Source organism: Lactuca saligna, chromosome 5 (genome assembly GCF_052625555.1).
Source record: "Lactuca saligna cultivar CGN05327 chromosome 5, ASM5262555v1, whole genome shotgun sequence".
NCBI lineage: Eukaryota > Viridiplantae > Streptophyta > Magnoliopsida > Asterales > Asteraceae > Lactuca > Lactuca saligna.
This window is the reverse complement of record NC_136421.1, coordinates 111,934,411-111,960,296: the sequence shown is the minus strand read 5'-3', so window position 1 is coordinate 111,960,296 and position 25,886 is coordinate 111,934,411. Positions and strand designations below refer to the sequence as shown.

General features: G+C 41.3%; 1 protein-coding gene and 1 non-coding gene across 2 annotated transcripts; one reads left to right on the top strand and one right to left on the bottom strand.

Moving 5' to 3' along the window:
• Positions 1 to 214: 214 nt before the first annotated feature.
• LOC145045604 (uncharacterized) lies at positions 215 to 19,413 on the bottom strand. The gene is made up of 6 exons (XM_078993929.1): positions 19,107 to 19,413; positions 18,509 to 18,869; positions 17,067 to 17,349; positions 16,801 to 16,971; positions 1,206 to 1,782; positions 215 to 339 (listed from the first exon to the last, which is right to left on the bottom strand). Exons 1-6 carry the CDS (start codon positions 19,411 to 19,413, stop codon positions 215 to 217), a joined length of 1,824 nt encoding a protein of 607 aa, XP_078850055.1.
• An 886-nt stretch (positions 19,414 to 20,299) lies between these two features.
• On the top strand, positions 20,300 to 20,406 carry LOC144999152 (small nucleolar RNA R71). Its single transcript, XR_013660672.1, has one exon. It is a non-coding gene; the product is annotated as a small nucleolar RNA R71 (small nucleolar RNA).
• The last annotated feature ends 5,480 nt before the right edge of the window (positions 20,407 to 25,886 follow it).

Genomic DNA, 25,886 nt, shown 5'->3' with positions numbered 1-25,886 from the left:
CCACCTCGGAATGAAATAGTAGCAAAAAATTACCAACACAATTCCGCGTAAACCGGTTCTTGAATTTTGAATAGTTGCAGCCATCCATCACAAATAATAGTGGAATCTCCCACATCACACGCCTTTATCAAGTATGGTGTTAACTCCTCCTCCAACCCGACTGTTCCCAACCATTACCAGTTTATGGCATTAGGAAGGTGGATCTCCTTCTGCTTCAACGCCTCCAGTCTATTTTTAGCGCGTGCTTGTGAAGATTTAGAGGTGATTTGGCAGAAAGAAAGCCACGGGATGTATCCTTGGCTTCCTCCACGTGAAGTTTGGCCTCTTCTGGACACAATTCTTGCAAAATAACAACAAGAAAGCACAAACAAACAACACCCAATAATTAAACTTTAAGAAAGCAGGCTTGTCAAAGCACCTACTCGCCGAGTTCATGAACTACTCGGCGAGTAGGAAGAACTGCGGGATAGAATACCGACGGGCCATTGTAGGTCCATAAAAATATCAAATCTTTTCTTGGGGTTTGCTGTACTAAGCCTATAAAACACAAATCCAAAAGAAATTGTGCCTAAAACCTCTGAATTCATACGAATTTAAAAACCCTAAAATTAGAAGGAACCCCAAATCCGATTTTTGGGTGAAATAATGGATACATTTTAATAAAGCTTTAACCTTTACAAGTCTTGAGGCTAAAAATCGTACCTTTTTGCTTCAAGGATGTGGATTCAATCAAGGAGAGGAGAAAATGGCTTGAGAGTTGCTGCGCACAACAAGTTGTGGGTAGTGTTTAAAATGGTGAAAACCCTTTTTTTACAGATTATAAACCACCTATGTAAGTTTGCTACTTGCCGAGTAGAAAAGTCCTACTCGCCGAGTAGGTCCATGTATTCGCGAGTTTAAGGGTTTTTTAAATTGTACTCGCCGAGTACGCGTATGAACTCGGCGAGTAAGCCTTGCAAATTGAAAAAAAACTTAAATTTTTTTTTATTTTTAACACACCACCCCACACTCTATGCATTGCTTGCCCTCAAGCAATCATTGAAAATATATTTTCAGAGGAAGAATGAAAATAAAACAATACCTAAGAAATTAAAAAGAAAATAAAGGGAAAAGAAATGCAAACTCTATACACGGGTTGCCTCCCGGAAGCACTTCTTTTGACAGAGTCATTAGATGGACTCCTCCCATGCTACACTTTTGCATACCCTCCAGCAACAACCCTTCTTCTATGTCTTCATTCCTTGGAACTCCTTCTTCATACTTTTTCACTCTATATCCATTTACCTTGAAAGAGGTACCATCTTTTGATATTAACTCTATAGCACCATGGGGAAACACTTTCTTGACTAGAAAAGGACCATCCCATCTTGATTTGAGTTTGCCCGGAATAAGTTTTAGTCTTGAGTTAAAAAGCAACACCTTTTGCCCCTCATGAAACGCTTTATTACTCTTGATCCTCTTATCATGCCAACTTTTGGTTTTCTCCTTATAGATTAAAGAACTAATGTAAGCATCATGTCTAAGTTCTTCAAGAGCATTCATTTGCATCAACCGGTTGTTCTTGAGCTCCGCGATATTGAAGTTACACATTTTTAAAGCCCAAAAAGCTTTATGATCGATCTCCACCGGTAAATGACATTGCTTCCCGTAAACTAGCCTATATGGTGTAGTACCAATAGATGTTTTGAAAGCTGTTCGGAAGGCCCAAAGTGCATCATCTAGCTTGTCCGACCACTCTTTCCGGTTGCCCCCACCGATCTTTCCAAGATTCTCTTCAAGGCTCTATTAGTCACTTCAGTTTACCCACTTGTTTGTGGATGATAAGATTGTAACAACGTGAATTTTCAAAACAAAATTTTCATTTTTGAAAACATCAAAACCATCATTTAATATTCTGAAACCACATGTGTAACAATGTCATTATAACAAAATACATCCCATGATCATAAAACAGTTCCTTCGTCAGTGTGTACAGATCACGCCGATGCCTTCCCATGGTCCTCGCTAGTACCTGAAACACATAACACAACAACTGTAAGCATAAATGCTTAGTGAGTTCCCCAAAATACTACTTACGCACATACGCCTTTCCAGGCCCTGACCTTCCGGTCCATGTGTCTCAGGGGACTTCCGTCCCGACTCGGTAAACCTTCCGGTCCTACCTGCATCGACCTTACGGTCTACATCATAACGCCTTTCGGCTCATAACATATATGCCTTCCGACCCATAACATAATGCCTTCCGGCCCATATCAAGCATAGCATACATATCACATACAAACGATTAACTTATCATATACAATGCATATAACTCATAACATATCCGACCTTCCGGTCACACAGAAAACTCACCTTGTGAAAAGTCTAGAATCTCGCGTACTCGCTATCTCTAAATCTCAACGAAGACTCAACCTCGCCTAATCATAACGAATATCATTTTAATTAATATAGACTTCCACAACTAGACTTTACCCCTTATCATCATTCCTCAGAGGGTAAAAGACCATTTTACCCTTCCTTGACTCAAAGTCCACATGTTGACTGTGACAACTGCCAATTCAGGTCATTCTTGGACTCATGCATCTTTATAATAACCATTCATGCACAACATGCCATGACCTAGTAGTATAAATTAGGTCAAAAATCTTGCATAAACTAGGATCCAACTAAGGTCTAGAACTAATATACTTGATACTTACAATTCTAGTAAGTTGCTTAGCTACAATAGGAAATGCCAATACTATAATTAGAATAAATCTTCAAGCTTTGTTATAATTGAAATAGGGTATAAAACTCTAAAAATAAATTAAAACATTCTAATTATACTTCAACATGTTGTTGAATATCAAACAATATTCCAAAAACCCTAAAGAGCCAAAAATCCAAAGTTATAAATTATAAAGCTTAAAAACTTTATAAAATTTGGCTATAAACTTCCTAATATCAAATTTTATTAATCAAATTATGGATTATACCAATGAACTAGAAATATAAATTACAAGTATTAATCATAAATTATTTGTTGAAAACAAGATTTTTAAATAAATCAAATTGCTTAATAAACATTTTATAAAAATGAATGTTTTTATATAAAATATAGGAGGGAAGTTTATAAAGTTTAAAATTTAGGAGAGAGGAGGCCAAAATGCATGCAAAAACCGGCCATCACCTCTCCCCATGCCCTCTCTCTTCCCCAAAACACAATCATTAAGCTTAAACCCTTACTCCACCTCTTCCCTCTTCACTCTCTCACTTCACTCTCTTCACACACTTCACTCTCTTCTTCCCTCTCTCTAAACTCACGAAAATCCTCTCATTTCTCTGCAAAATTTCGAGATTGTGAAGCCCTTGAAGTGTTCTTACTTCTCTCAAGGTCAAAACCAAGGTAAACAACAACATCTTCTTCCATAGTTTCATGGTTAAACCTCTTTTTCTTCTTAGTCTTCTCTACTTTTCAGATTCTATGCCTTTCCATGGCTAGAAATCTTTATTCTCCCCTTGTGGTTTGTAGATTCTCACCATAACACAATGCATGTGTTAGAGATGGTAAAAATCCGGGATCAAACCCATGCAAGGAGTGGAAAAGATGCACATATGATCATGTGACATCAAAACCTAATATTTCATGTTCTTCTCCATTTCTTTTGTGTTCATGCATGAACAAAAGCATTTAAAACATTTCTAGTACATCTTGGATGCTCATTCATTCCATGCATGTGTTAGAAATCGGGCCTTACCAAAGACATGCATGATGTTCTTGTTGAAATACCCTAATAATGCACTCAAGCAAACATGCAATCTGCTAGATTACTTTGTTCGACTTTGAACAGTCATAACGCAGTCATTTCTTAACCAAATCATGATATTCTTTTTGTATTGGTTAGTTACACGAGTTAAATTTCAAACCCAACTGGTCTCACTGTAAAATATTAAATATCCGATTTTTAGCAGATTTTACAAAAAGGTTGCGCATACAGCTCTTTTTCTGTGATCACTATTTTTATCTTGCTTAAACAATGGCCTTAAACCCAACCATAAATCTGAGGAAAAATACCTTAGAAACTTAACATATCTAGTGAATTATGGTTGAAATTTCGTGGCTTAAAACCTCACTGAATGGACTACACAAATTCATGAACTTCAGCCACATTTACACTTCATGCATTATTGCATGCAACTTTTCTTAAATTGTTTGGAATCATTACCCTCATTTCTCTTCTGAATACATTTTTTTACATTTTTCCTTTTGAAAGCCCTTGCATGCATGAGATAATCTGGAAAATTTCAAGAGCTTTTGTTATTTCTTTGATTTATTAGAATTATTGCTAAAACCAAGGGCATAAATCATATAAAATACTTCCAGAGGTCAATAAATCCTAAATAAATTCATGGATGATCCTTATGGGGAATAATGACCCCTCATCAAGTTTCAGCAATTTTTGTTACTGTTTCATATGATTTCTAATTTTCTTTTATTTAGGACATGATAAATTACAAAACCACTTTATAGGATGTGAAAATTGTATCTAACAATTTTCGCATACCTTACATGTGATGGGTGACTCCAGAAAATAATTTCAAGATTTTCCATCATATTTTACTATTTTTCCCAATTTTTGGTAATTATAATGGTCTAAAAATGGGAGAAATAGTTCTGATTATCCAAAATTCATGACAATTTACCAGGATATAATATTATAGAGTAGGAGGTTACATAAAAATTTTGAATATTTTTCTATACTGTAAACTATTTTTTTCTTATTTTCTAAAGTTAATTGCACTAAAACACACTTAAATATACATAAATACCCAAAACCAGTTTATACATTATGAAAACCACTTTTGATATTTTTCCCAGGATATTTATACTGTAAATGATGTTACAAAAATTTATGGTGATTTATTTTAACTGTTTAATATTATTTCTTTAATTAATGACTATTTAAAGGAATAAAGCAAGGAAAAATAGAAATACCCACTGAAAAATATCTTTTATATTTTTCCCAGCCTATTTATGTATAATAACAATTAAATAAAAAGTTTGGGTAATTTTGGAAACTGTTTTCTATTTATTTCAATTTTTATTGAAATAAATGCTCAAAAATCATAAAATATAATTAAACAGCTTGGAAATCCATTTTTATAATTTTCCCAGCTTAGTATTGTGTAATAACAGTTAAATAAAAAGTTTGATAATTTTTATCCCTCGAATGCTATTTTCGTGAATTTATGTTGTAATAAGGACTTAAAAATTTGGAAAGTTTATATTCCAAGGTTGTAATTAATCGCCCGATATATAGAATTTCATTACTTCAGAAAAAGTGTAACTAATTGATATAAAATCCAATACTAAAACATAAATTGGCATTTCCCTATATGTAGAGTTTAGTATATTAGCATTAGATATCGACATGGAAACTCACTAGTGCGTGTGTTTGATGTCGTAGGATCCCGGTAGTAAGACGTTGGTGCATCCCGAAGTACCGCTTGTGTCTACACAAAACATTGTGAGTATTCACGCACTCCCCTATTTTCGGTTTTTATGTTTTGGGGTGGAAAAGCATGTCCTAAACTATTTTTATATCCGTTGTATTTATCTAACTCGTATAAACTTGGTTGCTATATTTAGCATACTGTGAGTATTCACGCACTCCCCTATTTTCGGTTTTTATGTTTTGGGGTGGAAAAGCATGTCCTAAACTATTTTTATATCCGTTGTATTTATCTAACTCGTATAAACTTGGTTGCTATATTTAGCATACTGTGAGTATTCACGCACTCCCCTATTTTCGGTTTTTATGTTTTGGGGTGGAAAAGCATGTCCAGAAAAACTACTGTTTGCATGTTGTATTTAAATTGAATTGTATCAAACATGATTGCTATTGTATTGCTATGTTTCTTTATGTATGTCTATGCAACACGGAACATGAGAACTTATCGTACTAAGGCCCTTCCCTTATCTCTAACCATTAACTCTTTGAGCCAATGGTCGTTATGGATAGCGCTATTAGGAATTGACAACTCCTCACTCACCCGAATCGCTGGAGTGCATGATACCATATTCATCTATGGAACGATAAGCATAGATCTCGATAGGGCTTCAGTCATAGGTTTGGTTGAGACTCATTGTTTGCTCATACACATACAAACTCGTTTCTCGTTATAGCAATAAACTTGTATTCATTAATAGCAATCAACTTGTTTATCATTGAAGCAATGTACTTGTATTTACGAAAAGCCTCATTGTACGCTCGATTTTTATAAACTTGTGATACTCACCAACTATTTTCATAGTTGACGCTCGTTTTACATGCTTTTTCAGGAAGTAATTAGTAAGTGGATGTAAAGATTCATCATCATAGAGCATGCTGCATCGTGTTGAAGCTATTATGAAGCTATATTTTGAACAATGTTATTTTGAAAAACTTGTATTTTGTTTCTTTTGAAGCTATGGGTTGTAAACTTTTAAATACTGCTATGGTGATGTATCTTTTGCATTGAAACCGTTATCGCTGTCATACCTTGCGTTTCCGCTTTAGCGGGGTGTGACATTGACCAAAACCCTAAAAGTCAACAAAAGTCAACCTTCCAGTACGTGGGGCATACAACTTGATGTACGCGGGGTGTACATCGCCAACCCAAGAATCGGGGTCTCCACCCAGTATGCTGCGTGTACTGGGAGTTACGCCCAGCGTAACCATCAGACCTAAGCATTCATCATTTCTGGTCTTAATCGGTTAAGCCAATGCTTCAACTTCTAGATCCGGCTTTATTTAAGCATCCTTACTCATAAAGTCGAAACCTTTAAGCCTTGGCATGGCTGTAAAGGCTCTTACACTCCTTAACACCTTTCCATTTCAACTTAAGGATATAGATCTCATGCATGGCCAAACATTCACGTCCAAGATTACATTTTTATGAATCTACAATTCAAATGGACCAGAAATATGATGGATCTAAGCTAGTGGAGACCATTTGCTCATAAAGTCTCCACCTTTGGGACCAAAACCCTAGAAAATGGTCCATAAAGCATACCACAAGAACTATATGTCAATATCCGAACTTTTTACCTTAGAATGAAGCTCCAACCTTTCCAAAGCCCGGATCTACACTTGAACACCAACTTCTAGCCTTCCCAATGAACTCTTCTTCTCCTTTGCTACCTTGAAATGACACCACCAAGCTTAGAACACTCACAAATGGGCTAGGAACGAATAAACACTCTCTTAGGCTTTCTTTCTGAGGGATGGTGGCTGACGAGTCGAGCCAACACATTCCTTTTATAGCCAACCCAACAATTAGGGTTTTTGATTCTGGACCGGTTACGCCCAGCGTAAGCCTGGGTACGCCCGGCGTATCCAAAGGAGAACGCGTTATAATGAAGCACGCGAGTACGCGCAGCGTACTCGCCCAACATGCAAAACCCTAAAGTGACACAATTTAAATATGAAGGGCTAAATAAAAGGGTACCTGGATTTCGGGTTGTTACAAAGATGTAGAGAATTTATGGGTTATCCCATATTTCCTTAACACCTTCTCTAGCTGATCATGGGCAAAATGAGTGCCTCGGTCACTTATAAGGGCTTTTGGGACTCCAAATCGTGAGAATAGTTTCTTTGAAAATCGCACCACCACATGAGCATCATTAGTGGGTAATGCTTGTGCCTCCGCCCATTTAGATATGGAATCCACCTCCACTAGTATGTATTTGTTTCCTTTTGACACGGGAAATGGTCCCATGAAATCTATCCCCCAAACATCAAACACCCCACACACTTAAATACTTTGTTGTGGCATTTCATGTTGAGATGAAATGTTTCCCGTTCTTTGACATGCATCACATTCTTTAACAAATTGGGGTGCATCCTTGAAAATTGTGGGCCAATAGAAACCAATATCAAAGACCTCCATGATGTCCACCAGTGGGTCCGCTATAACAATGCTCCAAGATGTGTCGACTTTCATTCCCGAATACGAATCGTCTTATGATTCCATCCACGCAACTTCAGAAAAGATAAGGCTCATCCCAAAAGTAATATTTCATTTCTGAAAAGAATTTCTTCTTTTGTTGGCGGGTAAGATCTTTTGGGATGTATTTGCTAACTAAATTGTAACAGCCTGGAATTTCCAGGTATTTTTTATTGGTGTATTTTTGGAAAATTGTGAGTGGACTCGGCGAGTTGGAGCTCAAACTCGGCAAGAGTGGACTCGGCGAGTCCACGCTGTGTAATGAAACCCTAATTTCCAGGGGTTGAGACCTATTTAAAGGGGCTTATGGCCATCATTTGCGGCCACCAACCCCTAGAGAGAGACGCTAAAGAGATTTGAGCGTTTTGGGAGAGAAAAGAGGCCATTATTGACCTTTAGAGCTTGGTTTGGCAAGGCAAAGGAGATTCTACCTAAGAAGAGGCAAGGGAAGTGGACATTCTGCGATTTTGGAGCTCAGAGCATCATCTTGGAGGTATATCTTGGCTTCCTTTTTCGTTTTTATGATGAACATGGGGGTTTAGGGTTTCTTGACCCCTTTGTTGGCTAGATTTGATGTCCATTTCGTCCCTAATCATGATAAGGCTTGAGATGAGATCCATAGAGGTCCAGAAGAGCTGTATTCCTTAAGCTTTATGAGTGTTCATGAGAGTATTGGCCTAGAGTTATGAGATATGGGGCTAAAACATCATTTGTGAGCAAATAGTTGTTGTTTGAGCCCTAAGGTTTGGTCTTTACATGATTATCATGCTTGGGGAGGCCAGATCTATGAATGTATGGAACAGATCTGACCTCAGGAGTGAGTTTGAGTCATTGCATGGCATGGACTCACCGAGTCCAAAGAACAGAGTCAGCGAGTAGCATGAAGATTGCCCAGCACCACTCAGCGAGTGGTCTTGCCGAGTTGAGGGATTGACTCAGTGAGTCAGGGAGAGTCAGAGTGGGTTGACAGGTGGACTGAGTCAAGCTGGGACTCGCGGAGCTATTCTTGAGACTCGGTGAGTTGAGTCGTGGAGGCCCCACAACTCATGCCAGGTGGAACTTGTCGAGCTAGGAGAATACTCGTCGTGTCAAGTGAGGATCCCAGGGAAATCAGTGTATGCGCATAGACTCGCCGTGTCGCTATAGTGCACTCGCCGAGTCCGATCAAAGTTGACCGTTGACCATTGACCAGTGTTGACCTATGTTGACTTGTTGAGGGATAGTCAACCTTAGTTGTGAAGTGTTATTTAGATATGTATTATATTATAGGAGGACTATAGATCGGGAGATCGAGCATGAGTGATTTCAAGGACTTGCGAGTTACCGAGATACGCGAGGTGAGTCTTCTCACTATACTTTACCTTGAGTAGGTAAATAGAGTTATGTGATACAATGCTTGTATGCTCTATATATATATATATATATATATATATATATATATATATATATATATATATATATATATATATATATATATATATATATATATATATGTTATGTGTTGCGCTGCATTATTCTTTGTGATTTATGCTGTGCATGTTTACAGAGTTAGAACCTGAGGGTTCACAGAGTTTGGGTGCACGGACCCACAGAGTTATAGCCTCAAGTGGCTAATACGTGTTATATGTGGTATTTTAGGGAACTCACTAAGCTTTGTGCTTATAGTGTTTGGTGTTATTTCTTTCAGGTACTAGTGACGACCGTGGGAAGGCGCCGGCTTGATTAGTACACACGCATGGGATTTATGATTTTGAGATCTTGGGATTTTGTATTACTTGGATTGGATTTTCAAATATGGTTGTTTTATGAATATTAAGTGAATTATGTTTTATAAAATTTGAAAATTTTGTTTTGAAATTTACGGTGTTACAAGTTGGTATCAGAGCCTTGGTTTGAGGGGTTCAGGTACACCTTCGGGAGTATTTGGACTCAAACTGAGGATTTGGAAAATATTTTCAAAAAGAAAACCAAATTTTCTAAAAGTAAAAGATTTCTAGAGAAATTCAGAGGAGAAACGTGTGTACGATCAGTCAGCGCCCGAACGGTGATTTCCCAAAATACCCTTATATTATATGTTTATGAGATTGTTATGATGTATTCTCTTGCTAAAGTAGGCTAGATATTCCTATTAGGACTAGAGTGCCTTGATTTGTGATGCCTCAGCCTAGGGAGATGTGAGCTGCTATGAGATGCTTGAGAGAGAATAGGTAGCAGCGAGGAGCTTATGAGAGATCTGTTAGAAAGTGATAGAGTACTTGGAAATTGGGATTCGAAGAGGAGGATTTGGGGTGTATACTGAAACGGTGTGGACAGTAGTATTGGGCCCGTACTACTGAAAGCACCAGGGTGGTGTACGGTCCGAGTAAGAATCTTCGGAATGCCAAGGATCAAGGAGGGATGAGTTGTCGAGTGTGAGTATGCTCGAACGGATTCTAATTTACCATATGTTGTATTTCAGAGGTTGATCATGGTGAGGACACGTCATATGCCGGAGGGCGTCGGGGCTAGTGATGAGGAGATCCGTCAGATCATTCACGAGGAGGTGGCTGTAGTCATCAGGGAAGAGATACCAAAGATGTTTGGGTCTATTAAGACCGTACTGATTGAGACTTTCGATGAGCGTTATGCTGCTCTTTCTGAGGCTGCTGTTGCGGCAGCCACTGCAGCTGTTGCTGCTGCGAGGCCGCAGGGTGGTGATGTGTTGCTGTTCCGGGAGTTCAACAACACGAAACCACCAGAGTTTGATGGGACCCAGGACCCGGTGGCGGCTATGAGATGGATTTCTGACATAGAGGGGTGTTTCTTCACTTGCTCATCTCCTGAGCATTTGAGAGTACAGTTCGCGCTGAACCAGCTTCGCTTGGGAGCGAAGGACTGGTGGAAGTTTGTGACAGCACACTTTTCGCCTGCTGAGCTTGCGACAGTGACCTGGGAGAGGTTCACTGCCATGTTCCGAGATGAGTACGTTCCCCAGGTGGAGAGGGAGCGTTTGGTCCAGGAGTTTCTGACCCTCAACTAGGGCACCGAGTCTGTTACAGTGATTACCAGGATGTTCCACGAGAGGGCGATGTTCTGCCCTGAGCACATGTCCACTAAGCAGGCACGTATGAGCCGATATTTGAGTATCTTGAGGCGAGACATTCGGGAGTTCGTGGCGAACTCCTCATACCGAACATTTGTTGAGCTTCAGGCAAATTCCCGGAAGAGGGAGATTGAGCTGGAGACTCAAGCTAGGGAGGAGGCTGAGTCTCAGGGGAGAGATCGGCGACCGGCACAATTCCAGCCGGCAGCCAAGCGGGCCAAGCCCGCTGATCCCAAATCTGGGAGCCAGAAGGGCCGGACTTGTGGAAAGTGCGGAAAGGGTCACGATGGAGTAGGTAGAGCTGGATCTTGCTACAAATGTGCCAAGAAGGGGCATATGGCCAAGGACTGCCCCAAGGGATTTGTAGTGTGTTTTCACTGCAACCAGACCGGACACCGGAAGGCGGAAATTCTGCAGTTGCGGGGATCAGATCAGGGAGCACCTCAGGGATCTGCCCCTGCCGCCATCAGAGCTACCGAGAGTCGGCTAGTGAAGGCCAAGGCGCCGAGGGCATGCGGGAGAGCCTTTCAGTTGACCGCGGAGGAGGTCCGCGCAGTGCCCGATATCGTGGCTGGTATGTATTCTTTCGTGTATTTATTGTAATGTTGAGATATTATGCTTATATTATGTTATGCGTAGGTACTTTTCTTGTGAATTCTGTACCTGCCTTGGTATTATTTGACTCGGGTGCGAGTCGGTCTTTTGTATCTTTGGCTTTTAGTCAGCACATCAGTGTTAGTCGCGAGGCGCTGAGTCGGCCTCTGAGAGTTTCCATAGCTGACGAGAAGGTGGTATATGCCACGGAGGTGATCCGTGGGTGCGTACTCGAGATTTTCGGTGTTGAGTTCCCGATTGATTTGGTTCCTATTGCCATGGGGGATGTTTGTGTCATTGTGGGCATGGACTGGTTGAGCAGGTTCGGTGCGGTTATCGACTGCGAGCGACAGCTAGTGACCATACGAGACCCTAGTGGGGGAGTTCTTACAGTGTACGGCGAGGGTACCCGTTCTGGATCAGCGTTTTGTTCGGCTGCTAGGGTGAGGCAGTGTCTACAGTAGGACTGTAAGGGTTTTGTGGCGTACGTGTCGGATACGCGGGTTGATTCCAAGACGGCGAGGTCGGTGGAGGAGGTTCCTATAGTGCGTGAGTTCCCGGATGTCTTTCCAGAGGAGTTGCCGGGTGTGCCTCCCGTGAGGCAAGTAGAGTTCGGTATTGATTTGGTCCCGGGGGCCGCGCCTATCGCTAAGGTGCCTTATCATCTTGCACCTCCAGAGATGCAAGAGTTATCCTTGCAGCTTCAGGAGCTGCTAGGGAAAGGGTTTATTCGGCCGAGCAGCTCTCCGTGGGGAGCACCTATTCTGTTTGTCAAGAAGAAGGATGGTTCACACCGGATGTGCATTGATTACCGAGAGTTGAACAAGCTGACGGTCAAGAACCGTTACCCGTTACCGAGGATCGACGATTTGTTCGACCAGTTGCAGGGAGCATCTTAGTTCTCCAAGATCGATTTGAGGTCTGGATACCATCAGGTGAGGGTGTGAGATGAGGACGTCCAGAAGACAGCGTTTAGGATGCGTTATGGGCATTATGAGTTTGTGGTGATGCCTTTCGGACTCACCAATGCCCTGGCAATGTTCATGGATCTCATGAACCGGGTGTGCAGGCCGATGTTGGATTGGTCGGTGATTGTATTCATTGATGACATTTTGGTATATTCGAGATCTAGAGAGCAGCATGAGGAGCATTTGAGGGAGATCCTCGGAGTTCTGAGATCGGAGAGGCTTTATGCCAAATTCTCCAAGTGTGATTTCTGGTTGCGAGAGGTCCAGTTCCTAGGACATCTTGTTAACCAGGAAGGGATATTGGTCGATCCGGCCAAAGTTGAGGCTGTGATGAGTTGGGAGGTGCCGAGGTCACCCTCCGAGATCAGGAGTTTTCTAGGGCTGACCGGTTATTATCGGAGATTTATTAGGGATTTCTCTAAGATCACAGTGCCACTCACTAGGTTGACCCGGAAGGGTGTCGCTTTTTCATGGGGCCCCGAGCATCAGGCCTCCTTTGAGACGCTTCGCCAAAGGTTATGCGAGGCCCCGGTGTTAGCCCTCCCGGAGGGAATGGAGGACTTTGTTGTATACTGTGATGCATCGATCTTGGGTTTGGGAGCGATGCTGATGCAGAGAGGGCATGTGATAGCATATGCATCGAGGCAGTTGAAGCCTCATGAGACGAGGTATCCCACCCATGACCTAGAGTTGGGGGCAGTGGTGTTCGCCCTCAAGATTTGGCGCCACTATTTGTATGGGGTTCGGTGTACGATATACACGGACCATAAGAGACTGAAGTATTTAATGGATCAGCCCAACCTAAATATGCAGCAGAGGAGGTGGTTGGATGTGGTTAAAGATTACAATTGTAAGATCCTGTACCATCCGGGCAAGGCTAATGTGGTAGCCGACACCCTGAGTCGCAGGGCGGAGAGCGCCCCGTTGCGAGATGTATGTTTGCGATTGACCGTGATGACTCCGGTGTTGGACACCATTCAAGGAGCACAGGCTAAGGCAGTGAGGTCGGAAAACCAGAAGAGAGAGTGAGTTGTTGGGTTGGTATCGGAGTTCGTTACTGATGGTCGGGGGCTTATGACTTTTCAGGGGCGTATTTGGGTACCGTTTGTGGGAGGAACGCGTACCATTTTGATGGAAGAGGCTCATCGGTCGAAATTCTCGATCCATCCTGGGGCCACTAAGATGTATTTGGATTTGAGGAGGGAGTATTGGTGGCCCTGTATGAAGAGGGATGTTGCGTGGTTTGTTGAGAGGTGCTTAACCTGCCGTAGGGTTAAGGTCGAACACCAGAGACCGCATGGTTAGTTGCAACTGTTGGAGGTTCCTGAATGGAAGTGGGAACAGATCACCATGGATTTCATCACCAAATTGCCAAGGACTGCTCGGGGAGTTGATGCAATTTGGGTGATTGTGGATAGAATGAAGAAGAGTGCTCACTTCCTTGCTATCAGCGAGATTTCTTCCGCAGAGAAGTTAGCAGAGATGTATGTGAGGGAAGTGGTATCTCGGCATGGGGTGCCGATCTCGATTGTCTCAGACCGGGATGTACATTTCACATCCAGATTCTGGAAGAAGTTTCATGAGGAGCTAGGTACTAGGCTGCATTTTAGTACCGCATATCACCCCCAGACAGACGAACAGAGTCAGCGAATGATTCAAACACTCGAGGACATGCTCCGAGCATGTGTATTGGATTTCGGGGGAAGTTGGGATATGTATTTGCCCTTGGCCGAGTTTTCTTACAACAACAGCTATCATTCGAGCATCGTTATGTCACCCTTTGAGCTGTTGTATGGGAGGAGGTGTCGGACCCCCATTTGCTTGGGAGAAGTCGGATAGCACGTTATGGGAAACACTGAGATTGTACTTCAGATGATAGAGCAGATCCAGCAGGTCAGACAGAGGTTACTGACTACTCAGAGTCGACAGAAGAGTTATGCGGACAGACGCCGGTCCGAACTTGAGTTCCAGGTCGGCGGCTTTGTGCTCCTGAAGGTCTCTCCTTGGAAAGGAGTGATTCGATTCATGAAGAGGGGCAAGTTGGGGCCCCAATATATCGGACCATTTCGGGTAGTCGCGAGGGTAGGCAGGGTAGCCTATCGTTTGGATTTTCCAGCAGAGTTGGGGCAGATTCACGACACTTTCCATGTGTCGCAATTGCGGAAGTGTATAGCCGATGAGTCGGCAGTGATTCCATTAGAGGATATTCAGGTGAATGCGAGCCTGAATTATGCTGAGAGACCAGTGGCAATCAGAGATTGGAAAATCAAAGTTCTGAGGAACAAGGAGGTACCTTTGGTTTTGGTTCAGTGGTAACATCGGAAGGGGTCCGAGATGACTTGGGAACCGGAGGGTGAGATGCGCGAGCAGCATCCGGAGTTATTTACAAAGCGAGACTTCGAGGGCGAAGTCTAGTTCTAGTGGGGGAGAATTGTAACAGCCCGGAATTTCCAGGTATTCATTATTGGTATATTTTTGGAAAATTGTGAGTGGACTCGGCGAGTTTGAGCTCAAACTCGCCGGGTAGGATCGCGATTCTTGATGCGGGTTCGTGTCTGGACTCGGCGAGTCATCATTTGTAGCCACCAACCCCTAGAGAGAGACCCTAAAGAGATTTGAGCGTTTTGGGAGAGAAAAGAGGCCATTATTGACCTTTAGAGCTTGGTTTGGGAAGGCAAAGGAGATTCTAGCTAAGACGAGGCAAGGGAAGTGGACATTCTACGATTTTGGAGCTCAGAGCATCATTTTGGAGCTCAGAGCATCATCTTGGAGGTATATCTTGGCTTCCTTTTTCGTTTTTATGATGAACATGGGGGTTTAGGGTTTCTTGACCCCTTTGTTGGCTAGATTTGATGTCCATTTCGTCCCTAATCATGATAAGGCTTGAGATGAGATCCATAGAGGTCTAGAAGAGTTGTATTCCTTAATCTTTATGAGTGTTCATGAGAGTATTGGCCTAGAGTTATGAGATATGGGGCTAAAACATCATTTATGAGCAAATAGTTGTTGTTTGAGCCCCAAGGTTTGGACTTTATGTGATTATCATGCTTGGGGAGGCCAGATCTATGAATGTATGGAACAGATCTGACCTCAGGAGTGAGTTTGAGTCGTTGCATGGCATGGACTCACCGAGTCCGAAGAACAGACTCGGCGAGTAGCATGAAGATTACCCAGCACCACTCAGCGAGTGGTCTTGCTGAGTTGAGGGATTGACTCAGTGAGTCAGGGAGAGTCAGAGTGGGTTGACAGGTGGACTGAGTCAAGCTGGGACTCGCCGAGCTGTTCTTGAGACTCGTCGAGTTGAGTTGTAGAGGCCCCACAACTCATGCCAGGTGGAACTCGTCGAGCTAGGAGAATACTCGTCGTGTCAAGGGAGGATCCCAGGGAAATCAGTGTATGCGCATAGACTCGCCGAGTTGCTATAGTGCACTCACTGAGTCCGATCAAAGTTGATCGTTGACCATTGACCAGTGTTGACCTATGTTGACTTGTTGAGGGATAATCAACCTTAGTTGTGAAGTGTTATTTAGAGATGTATTGTATTATAGGAGGACTATAGATCGGGAGATCGAGCACGAGTGATTTCAGGGACTTGCGAGTTACCGAGATACGCGAGGTGAGTCTTCTCACTATACTTTACCTTGAGTAGGTAAATAGAGTTATGTGATACAGTGGTTGTATGCTATATATATATATATATATATATATATATATATATATATATATATATATATATATATATATATATATATATATATATATGTTATGTGTTGCACTGCATTATTCTTTGTGATTTATGCTGTGCATGTTTACAGAGTTAGAACCTGAGGGTTCACAGAGTTTGGGTGCACGGACCCACAGAGTTATAGCCTCGAGTGGCTAATACGTGTTATATGTGGTATTTTGGGGAACTCACTAAGCTTTGTGCTTACAGTGTTTGGTGTTATTTGTTTCAGGTACTAGTGACGACCGTGGGAAGGCGCCGGCTTGATCAATACACACGCATGGGATTTGTTATTTTGAGATCTTGGGATTTTGTATTACTTGGATTGGATTTTCAAATATGGTTGTTTTATGAATATTAAGTGAATTATGTTTTATAAAATTTGAAAAATTTGTTTTGAAATTTACGGTGTTACATAAATAATTAGCTATGTCTGCGAACCATGGCTCTTCTCCGGTAGTCACCATAATGTATTTGTCCGGGAAGTCATCTCCAAGCCTGTCTTCTTGCACTTGTGGGTTTTCAAGCCTCGATAAATGGTCGGCTGCTACGTTCTCCATTCCCTTCGTGTCGCGTATTTCAATGTCGACTTCTTGAAGAAGTAAAACCCATCGGATCAGTCTAGGCTTGGCATCCTGCTTGGCAAACAAATACTTGATAGCAGAATGGTCAGTAAAACAGTTGTTTTAGATAAAACTAAATAAGGGCGGAATTTGTCAAAGGCATACACCACAGCTAATAATTCTTTTTCAGTGGTGGTGTAATTCTCTTGGGCCGGATTTAGAGTTTTGCTTGCATAATATATGGGTCGAAAATGCTTATCAACCCTTTGACCAAGGACATCCCCTAATGCAAAATCAGTAGCATCACACATGATTTCAAATGGCAGCTCCCAATTTGGGACAATAATGATTGGGGCATTAGTCAATTTCTCTTTCAAGAGTTCAAAAGCGTCTAAACATTCTTTAGTAAAATGGAAAGGTGCATCTTTTAAAAGCAATTGTGTTAGAAGTCTAGTTATTTTATAAAAATCATTTATGAAATGCCGGTAAAAACCCACGTGTCCAAGGAAACTTCTAATGCCCTTTACATTAGTTGGTGGAGGTAATTTGGCAATGGTGTCAATCTTTGCCCGATGCACTTCAATTCCCGATTTAGAAACCTTGTGGCCTAAAACTATACCCTCATTGACCATAAAGTGACATTTCTCCCAATTTAGAACTAGGTCAGTCTTTTCACACCTAGCAAGCATCAAATCAAGGTTAGTGAGACAATCATGGAAAGAAGATCCAAAAACAAAAAAATCATCCATAAAAACTTCCATGAATTTTTCCACCATGTCGTGAAATATGGCTGTCATGCACCGTTGAAATGTCGCGGGTGCATTGCATAACCTAAAGGGCATGCATCGGTAAGCAAAAGTCCTACCAGGGCAAGTGAAAGTGGTCTTTTCTTGGTCCATGGGGTCTATAGGTATTTGGAAATAACCCGAAAAGCCATCCAAGAAACAATAAAAACTATGGCCCGATAATCGTTCTAACATTTGGTCAATAAAAGGTAAAGGAAAATGGTCTTTACGAGTGACATCGTTTAACTTTTGATAATCGATGCACACTCTCCAAACGGTTACCGTTCGTGTCGGAATAAGCTCATTTTTCTCGTTGGTTATGACCGTCATTCCTCCTTTCTTGGGCACCACTTGGACCGGACTAACCCACGGACTATCAGAAATAGAGTAAATGATCCCCGCATCTAAAAGCTTGACTACTTCCTTCTTGACCACTTCTTGCATGTTCGGATTTAATCTTCTCTGGTGTTGTACAACTGACTTGGCTCCTTCTTCCAGGTTAATCTTGTGTCAACAATAGGAGGGACTTATTCCTTTGATGTCGGTAATGCTCCATGCTATGGCTCTTTTCTGCTTCTTTAATACTTGAACTAGCGCTTCTTTTTTCAGAATCGGACAGGTCAAGGGCTATTATAACTGGCTTTTGTTGGCCATCTTCAAGGAAAGCATATTCTAAGTGATCTGGTAACGTTTTTAGCTTGGTTTTTGGGTTATGCACGTCAGACTCGCCGAGTACAGGAAGGCTTCTCGGCGAGTGTGATGCTGAATTGACGATTTCTATCCTTTCCGCCCTTGAACTCGGCGAGTAGATCGGCCCTACTCGCCGAGTATCTGCATCAGATTGCTTTATTAGTTCTTCATATTTCGCTTCTTCCAGCAGCCTCTCGATCTCCATTAGGTCTTTTTCAGCATCGATTTCTTCAGCAAAGACAGTGGATTTGTTGGAATCTTCATTATCACATTCTTCCATCAACTCATCAAACATATCTATAGAGAACGCCATGTAATCACTAGTCCTCGCATGCTTCATAGCTTGATCAACCCCGAAGGTGACTGCGTCTTCTCCTACCCATAACGTAAGCTTCGAGTCTCTCATGTCCACTATAGCACTTGTTGTGTTGAGGAAGGGTCTTCCAAGGATGATCGGGACTTGAGGATCCGCCTCTATGTTTAGTATTATGAAATCTGTAGGAAATACAAACTTGTCCACCTTAACCAACAAGTCTTCTCATATTCCTCTTGGGAATGTGACAGTCTTGTTTGCCAAGTGGATTGCCATGCAAATTGGCCTTGGTTCCGGAAGATCCAATTTCTTAAAGAATGAGTAGGGCATGAGGTTCACACTTGCTCCCGAATCAGCCAATGCATGGATGGTGGCTAAGTTGCCAAATTGGCAAGGTAAAGTCAAGCTTCATGGGTCACCTTTCTTCTTTGGCAATTTGTTTAACATGTCAGCTGAGCAGTTTTCATTCAGAATCACTTCTTTAACTTCCTCCATCTTCCTTCTATTTGTGAGAAGCTCTTTGAGGAACTTTGCATATTTTGGCATTTGAGCGACTGCCTCGATGAAGGGTATGTTGATTTGCAAAGCTTTGATGTGATCCAAGAACTTCTGGTACTCCTCTTCTTGCTTTTCCTTCTTAACTCTGGTAGGGTAAGGCATTGGAGGCTGAAATGGTTTTTCAGAAACTTTTTCCTGCGAATTTTGCAATGGACTCGTCGAGTCCATCTTTTGGACTCGGCGAATAGCAGCTGTGTCATGCATAATTTTTTCTTGGTCCCGTTTTTCTGCGTCCTCCTGGCACGAATCTTTAGGTGCTTCTTGCTGAATGGGTGCTAAAGGATTGATTATCTTCCCACTTCTTGTTGTGACAATGTTTATGTGTGCGCCTCGTGGGTTGTTTTCGGTTTTACTAGGGAGTTCGTCGGGTGCTCTTTGGTTGATTTGTTGGGCAAGTTGCCCAAGCTTCGTTTCACTGTTATGGATAGATGCTTGCTGATTTCTAAGTATGGTTTTTGTTTCTTGAATTGCACCATCATGATCATTGTGTCTCTTTTCTGAATCTGCTACAAATATGGTGAGCATCTCTTCCAAACTTGGTTTCCTTTCTTGTGCCGGTTCCTCTTTTTGGTAAAAACCCCTTCCCTTTTGCTTGTACTTCTCCTCCTTAGCCTTCTTGTACTCGTCATAAGGGAGCCACTCCTTCTTCAGTTTGCACCAGTCTTCATCATAATGGTCCCCACTCGAGTAAGACACTTGCACCTTTTTGTTGCCATTTTCATCCAAGTCTCAGTCTCTAGTAAGATGAGGTCCATTACAATTTTCACAACCCACCCGAATAGCATGGACCGTTTGATCTATTTTATCCATCCTCCTATCCATGGTTTTTAGCATAGCCATGACCGTAGACAAGTCTTCAGTAGCTACATATGCAGCTCCCCTAGTAACATCATTTCTTGGATTATGGTATTCTCTAGAATGCTTAGAGAATTCTTCAATCAATTCCTTGATAACCCGGGGTGGCTTCTTTGTGAGCGGGCCTTGCGAGTCAAGTAACTGCCTGGTTGTGACATTGACTCCATCATAGAAGATGGAGACTTCTTGTTGGCTATTAAGGTCATGGTGCGGGCAATTTCTTAGCAGGCTCTTGTACCTATCCCAAGCTTCATATAACGACTCTCCAGCTTGTTGTTCAAAGTTAGCAATGGCCTTCTTCAACTTGGCTATTTTGGAAGGTGGGAAAAAGTGATCAATAAATTCTTCTTTCATCTTGGCCCATGTGGTGACTGACCCGGGGGGAAGTGACTTGAGCCAGTCTTTTGCAGCACCTTTGAATGTCACTGGGAGCATGCGAAGTAGCTGAGTCTCGCGAGGTACATTTGGAACATTAAAGTAATCAGCTACATCATTTACTTCATCCAAATGCTTGTAGGCATCTTCATGGTCTTTTCCATAGAAAGGAGTTTCCTTTAGCTGAGCGAGTATGTGGCCCTTTAGCTCGAACGTAGCAGTAGCGGGAATTGCGGGTTGCACAAGTCTCGAGCCGGTGTCATCGCGGATCCTCTTCTTCCACTCTCCTATGGGAATTTCATCAATGTTAGCCATGGTAAGAGCTAACCCGTCGCCGGAATTGGAGTCGTGCCCGTATGTAGGTTCTTCTTCCTCCTTGGTGTCGTACTTGCTGTCTTCCTTGATCGGGTCTTCTCTTGCTAAAGATGTGCTGGATGCACCTGCTTTGCTACTCTTTTTCTTCCCAAAAATAGTCTTCAAGTTAGACAAAGGTGACTTCTTAGGTGTATTCAAGCTCTCCACGTCCTTTCCTCTGTTCTTTCTCAATGCGGATTCCGAATCTTCAAACGGGGGTACCAGCAGAGTGTTTGATCCTCTGGTCATGAAAGTCCTGAAATAAAACAAGATAAAAACGTAAAAAGAACAAACAAATGCAACTGAAAAAAAGAAAATTAAATGTAAAATAACACTCTACTCGCCGAGTAGGTGCGAATGCACTCGGCGAGTAGCAACTCAATATTTAAAAAAAACTAAGCTAAATATAAAAGAACTAAAACAGATGCTAAAACCTAACTACTAACTATTAAACTGCATTAAATTAACTTTGTGCCAGTAAACTCACACAAAGGATAAAAAAATTAGGAATTAGATTAATATTTTGAATCGTTCCCCGGCAACAGCGCCAAAAACTTGATGTGTGTTTAATGCACTGGATTTAATCCTACTTTTTAGTTATAAATTTAGCACACAAAGGCAGTGAACCTGTCTTTAAGTGGTATAGATGAGTAAGTAGAATGTCGAACTCAGGGAACGGAAATTAAATTAATAACTAATTTTAACTAAGCAAATAATAAGAGTAAAGGTTTTTTCTCTAGTTTTACAAGACTAGCAACTTAAACTAACACCTAACACTAGTTTTAACTAAGAATTATCAAGTAAAAATTCACCAAATTTTAATAAAGAGCTTCTGTTTAGGTCCAACCAATTCACTCCTATGGTTGTTTTTATAGTCAAGTAATATGTTAATTGTTATTGGCTACCAACTATAGTGGTTAGGTTCATATTCACTAATGCTAAACCTTAGATAATTAATTAATTAATTCACACAGTGGCCAATTGTTTAAACTAATTAATTCCCTAGTTCAATTATTTGGATTAAATAAGATTTGTAATTGGTTAATCAAGTGGGTGATTCAATTAACCTCTTGTTTGCTGGTTTCTCAAACAAGCTTACACATTAATTTACCTATTCTCTTATTAGTTCTAGTTTCATGTTCATTATTCCTAGTCATGTGATAAAGTAATCACATAAACATATGAGGTTAACAATTAAGAGATGTTCATGCAGCTTAATTGTCTTCCAACTAACAGAAAATAGATGTAATCAATACATAAGGTTCTTTAACAAACTTAATTTAATGAAATCACCAATAAACAATTAACTAAAATATCAATTAAACCATAGGAGTAATTAGGTTCTTCCTAAACAGAAGCTATCAGAGTTTTAGCTCATGAATACAAGATAAACAAGCTTAAAAACAAAATCAATTAAACTAAACATCATGCAATCCGAGATTACGTGGAAAATATAACCTAATTCGCTTCCAAGCTTCAAAAGATCAAAGACTAGGGTTCTTTAGGTCTTCAAAGGTTTCTTCAGTCGTTACTCTCTCTCCAAGGAAGCCAGAAAAGTCTTTAATCCGGATTAAGAGGATCTATTTATGATTATCACAAAACAGGGAGTACTCGGCGAGTAGGTCGTGGACTCGCCGAGTAGCTGCATGGAATCCGTGTACGGAAAGGATTTTTGACTTTTCTTCGGGAACCTTCTCACGAACTCGCTGAGTATAAGCGTGGACTCACTGAGTAGATGTATTATACTTCCTTTTTCTTCATCCTTTGGTCTGTAATTGTTCCTTTTTGCTCCAAAGTTGTCTGTTGGACTGAAAACATAATTTAAGCATTATTAAGCACCTTTTGTCCATATTATGCATATAATTAGCTAAAAATGAATAAAAATATATGCTAAACATATGTCTAACTATGAAAATATCAAGTGTGATCAAGCCAGACTCTTCTTTTCAAAACTGGAAGTACCTGAAAATGTTTAAACCACAAAACCGTAAACATAAAGCTTGGTGAGTTCCTTAGAATACTGCCACCATATATATATATATATATATATATATATATATATATATATATATATATATATATATATATATATATATATATATATATATATGTAAGCATAAGGTTGTATCGGGTCTATTTCACTCCGAGTCTATTTCAACGTTGTACCGGGTCTATTTCACCCCCAAGTCTATTTCAACTCATATGTCAACACAAGGTTGTACCGGGTCTATTTCACCTCCAAGTCTATTTCAACTCATATGTAACATCACAAAAATTAAGTCCGAAAATTTCATTTTTGAATTAATAATTTTTAAAACATTTTACCATAACATTGTCAATAAAGCCACACATTACAAAATCATAATATTGTGTCGAAAATCACGACATCAAAATAATGAAAATCAGAGTGCAATCCCAGAAAATCCGATGCGGAATCATGTGTGTGTGTGATGCGATGCTATGCCGTCGACTCTTTCCCCCTTAGATGAAGAGGTACCTAAAACCAAAACAGAAACCGTAAGCACAAAGCTTAGTGAGTTCCCCCATCATACCACATACCATACACTATCATCGATATCTTTCAACCGGTAACTTCCATCAGTATCTTTCAACCGATAATCATCATCGGTATCTTTCAACCGATAATCATCATCGATATCTTTCAACCAGTAACCGTCATCGGTATCTTTCAACGTGTAACTGGGGACTATTCCACCCCTATCACTAGCATGCAACATCAAGATATAACATACAGTTAGGCATATCCAGGTACAGACCTACCCTTTGGTCCTATGGACTGCTGTCAGGGAAACCGATCCCTACTATACACATAACATATCATATAGATAAGTCTCATAACCAAGGTACATAACCAGACCAAGATAATTATCAAAAAGACAATCATCTCCTACTTATTACTCTTTGGTGGGCCAACATTGTGGCCTTAGACCCAACCCTAGTAGAAGGTAACTCACCTCGTACGAGTAGCTGCTGAAAATCTGCACGGGAAACCTCTGTCTGCTGCTGCTTCGGAAATCCTCCGGCTATAATCCCCACAAAACACTCAATCAGAATCTGATATCTACTCTTAGGGTAAATTGATTGTTTTACCCCTAACCAAGTCCAAGTCAAAGTCAACTTCCAGTTGACCCAACTCATCGAGTTGGGCCGTCAACTCGTCGAGTCCCTACCCTTTACTCGTCCTTATCCATGACTCAACTCGTCGAGTTTGGCAACAACTCGAAGAGTTCCCCTTCTTTACGAACATCAATGAACCTTCATCTGACTAGCCAAGTTGTATGAACAACTCGTCAAGTTCACCTTCATCTGATGAACAAGTCCTGACCTTGACTCGTCGCGTTGTATGAACAACTCATTGAGTTCATCTTCAAACATAAGAAGATTGCCTTGGACTCGCCGAGTCTGTTCTAGCACTCGTCGAGTCCCATGAACTCCAGGTCTAAAACTAAGTCCAATGCGTTGGGTCACTCCTTTTGTCCTACTACCACCCTTCTAACACCCAATTGAGTTCTCTTGATCCTCAATAGATATGGGACTCAAAGCCTTGGACTCGTTGAGTCCCAAGAACGGACTCGCCGAGTCGATAACATCCACACCCTAAATCCTCGATTTCTGATGTACAACACTTGTCCAAATGATAGATCCAAGCCCCTAAGCTCTATCTAGCACGTAAAGTTACGAACTTTACGTGCATGCATAGGACTTTTGAGCCAAAAAGGCTCTAAAATGGCTCTTTTGTTGCATGGGGCCTTCCTTGGGTGCAAAAGTGTAATGATCGTTTCTGAGGTATAATTTTATTTATTTCTTCAGTTTATTTATTGGGCTATAATTGAATTGTTATTGAGAGTGGACCTCTTTTTGGGCCGAAGTGTAATCAGCCCTTAAGCCGTATGCGGGGCGTAACCCCCCTTGTACGCTGGGCGTACTTATTAAATGAAGCGTGGGGAGGCTGAGCGTACGCACAGTGTACCTTATGGTACGCCCATCGTATGCGACCAGATGGCAAACCCTAATTTTAGGGGTTGAGGGGCATTTAAACCCCATTATAGCCTCCCATTTGGCCTCCTCACTTATCATTCACTTCAGAGAAACCCTAGTTCGTCCCCTTTGTTCCTTGTTTGTGTGTGTTTGATCTTTGAGCTTATTTTTGTGAAGAAGAAGAAGAAGAGAGGTGGAAGAAGAAGAACTTGAGTACCTTGAGCTCATAGATCTGGGATCATTCCTTCATTTGGCATTCAAAAGAGGTATAAAGCTTCCAACTTTCCTCTTGTAAGTTTAGATCTAGGAGTTTTTGGAATTTTGGACCTTTTAGGTCCAAAGGAAGGACCTTTATATTGCAACTTCGTTTTTGGAGCTTGGGATTGCTATCCTTGAAGCTCAAGAGTCCCCATAGCAGTAAAGTTTCGATCTTTGTGGCTTATATGGAACCATGCATGAGATCTAGTTAGTTTTATGGAAGTAGAATGTTATTTGTGGAAGTTTGAGCCTTTATGAGACTTGTAAGCCATCAAGTAAGCAACTTTTTGGCTTAAGTCATGGAATAAGCTTAGGATCTAGATTTCTAGCTTCTTGATCGGATTATTAAGCACTTAATGAGACGTTGGCTTAATAGAGGTGTACGCTGGGCGTACAAGGAAGTACGCACCGCGTACAAGCCAACATCCGGTACGCTCAACGTACCTTGGTGTACGCCCCACATACGTTACCAATTTGGGCTTCGAGTGTTGGGCCTCGGTGTGGGCTGGGTTTCAAGCTTGGGGTCCTTGGGCCTTTATGGCCCATTAGAATTCAGTTGCTAAGGACCAAGGATTTAGTATTGGGCTTGAGTAGGGCCCCATAAAAGGGTTCTAGGCCCAATATAGAAAATTGGGCCATTAGTGGGCCTATGGTGGGGCCATAGATGGACTTAGAAGGAATTAAGGATTTGGGCCATGTTTGTGTCCCACACCATAGTAGGGGTAAAATGGTCATTTTACCCATAGAGGAATCCCTATTCTGATTTAGTATTTTATTTCCCATTATAGCTGGGAAGCAAT

Excerpts from the sequence above, each read along its gene's own strand:
- LOC145045604 (XM_078993929.1), bottom strand. The coding sequence starts at position 19,413 with ATGGACTCGACGAGTCCATTGCAAAATTCGCAGGAAAAAGTTTCTGAA. Across the intron at positions 16,972-17,066 it reads AAAAAGAATTATTAGCTGTG|GATGCCAAGCCTAGACTGAT; the intron begins GTGTATGCCTTT and ends TTTGCCAAGCAG. Across the intron at positions 340-1,205 it reads AGAAGGGTTGTTGCTGGAGG|AATTGTGTCCAGAAGAGGCC; the intron begins GTATGCAAAAGT and ends TTATTTTGCAAG.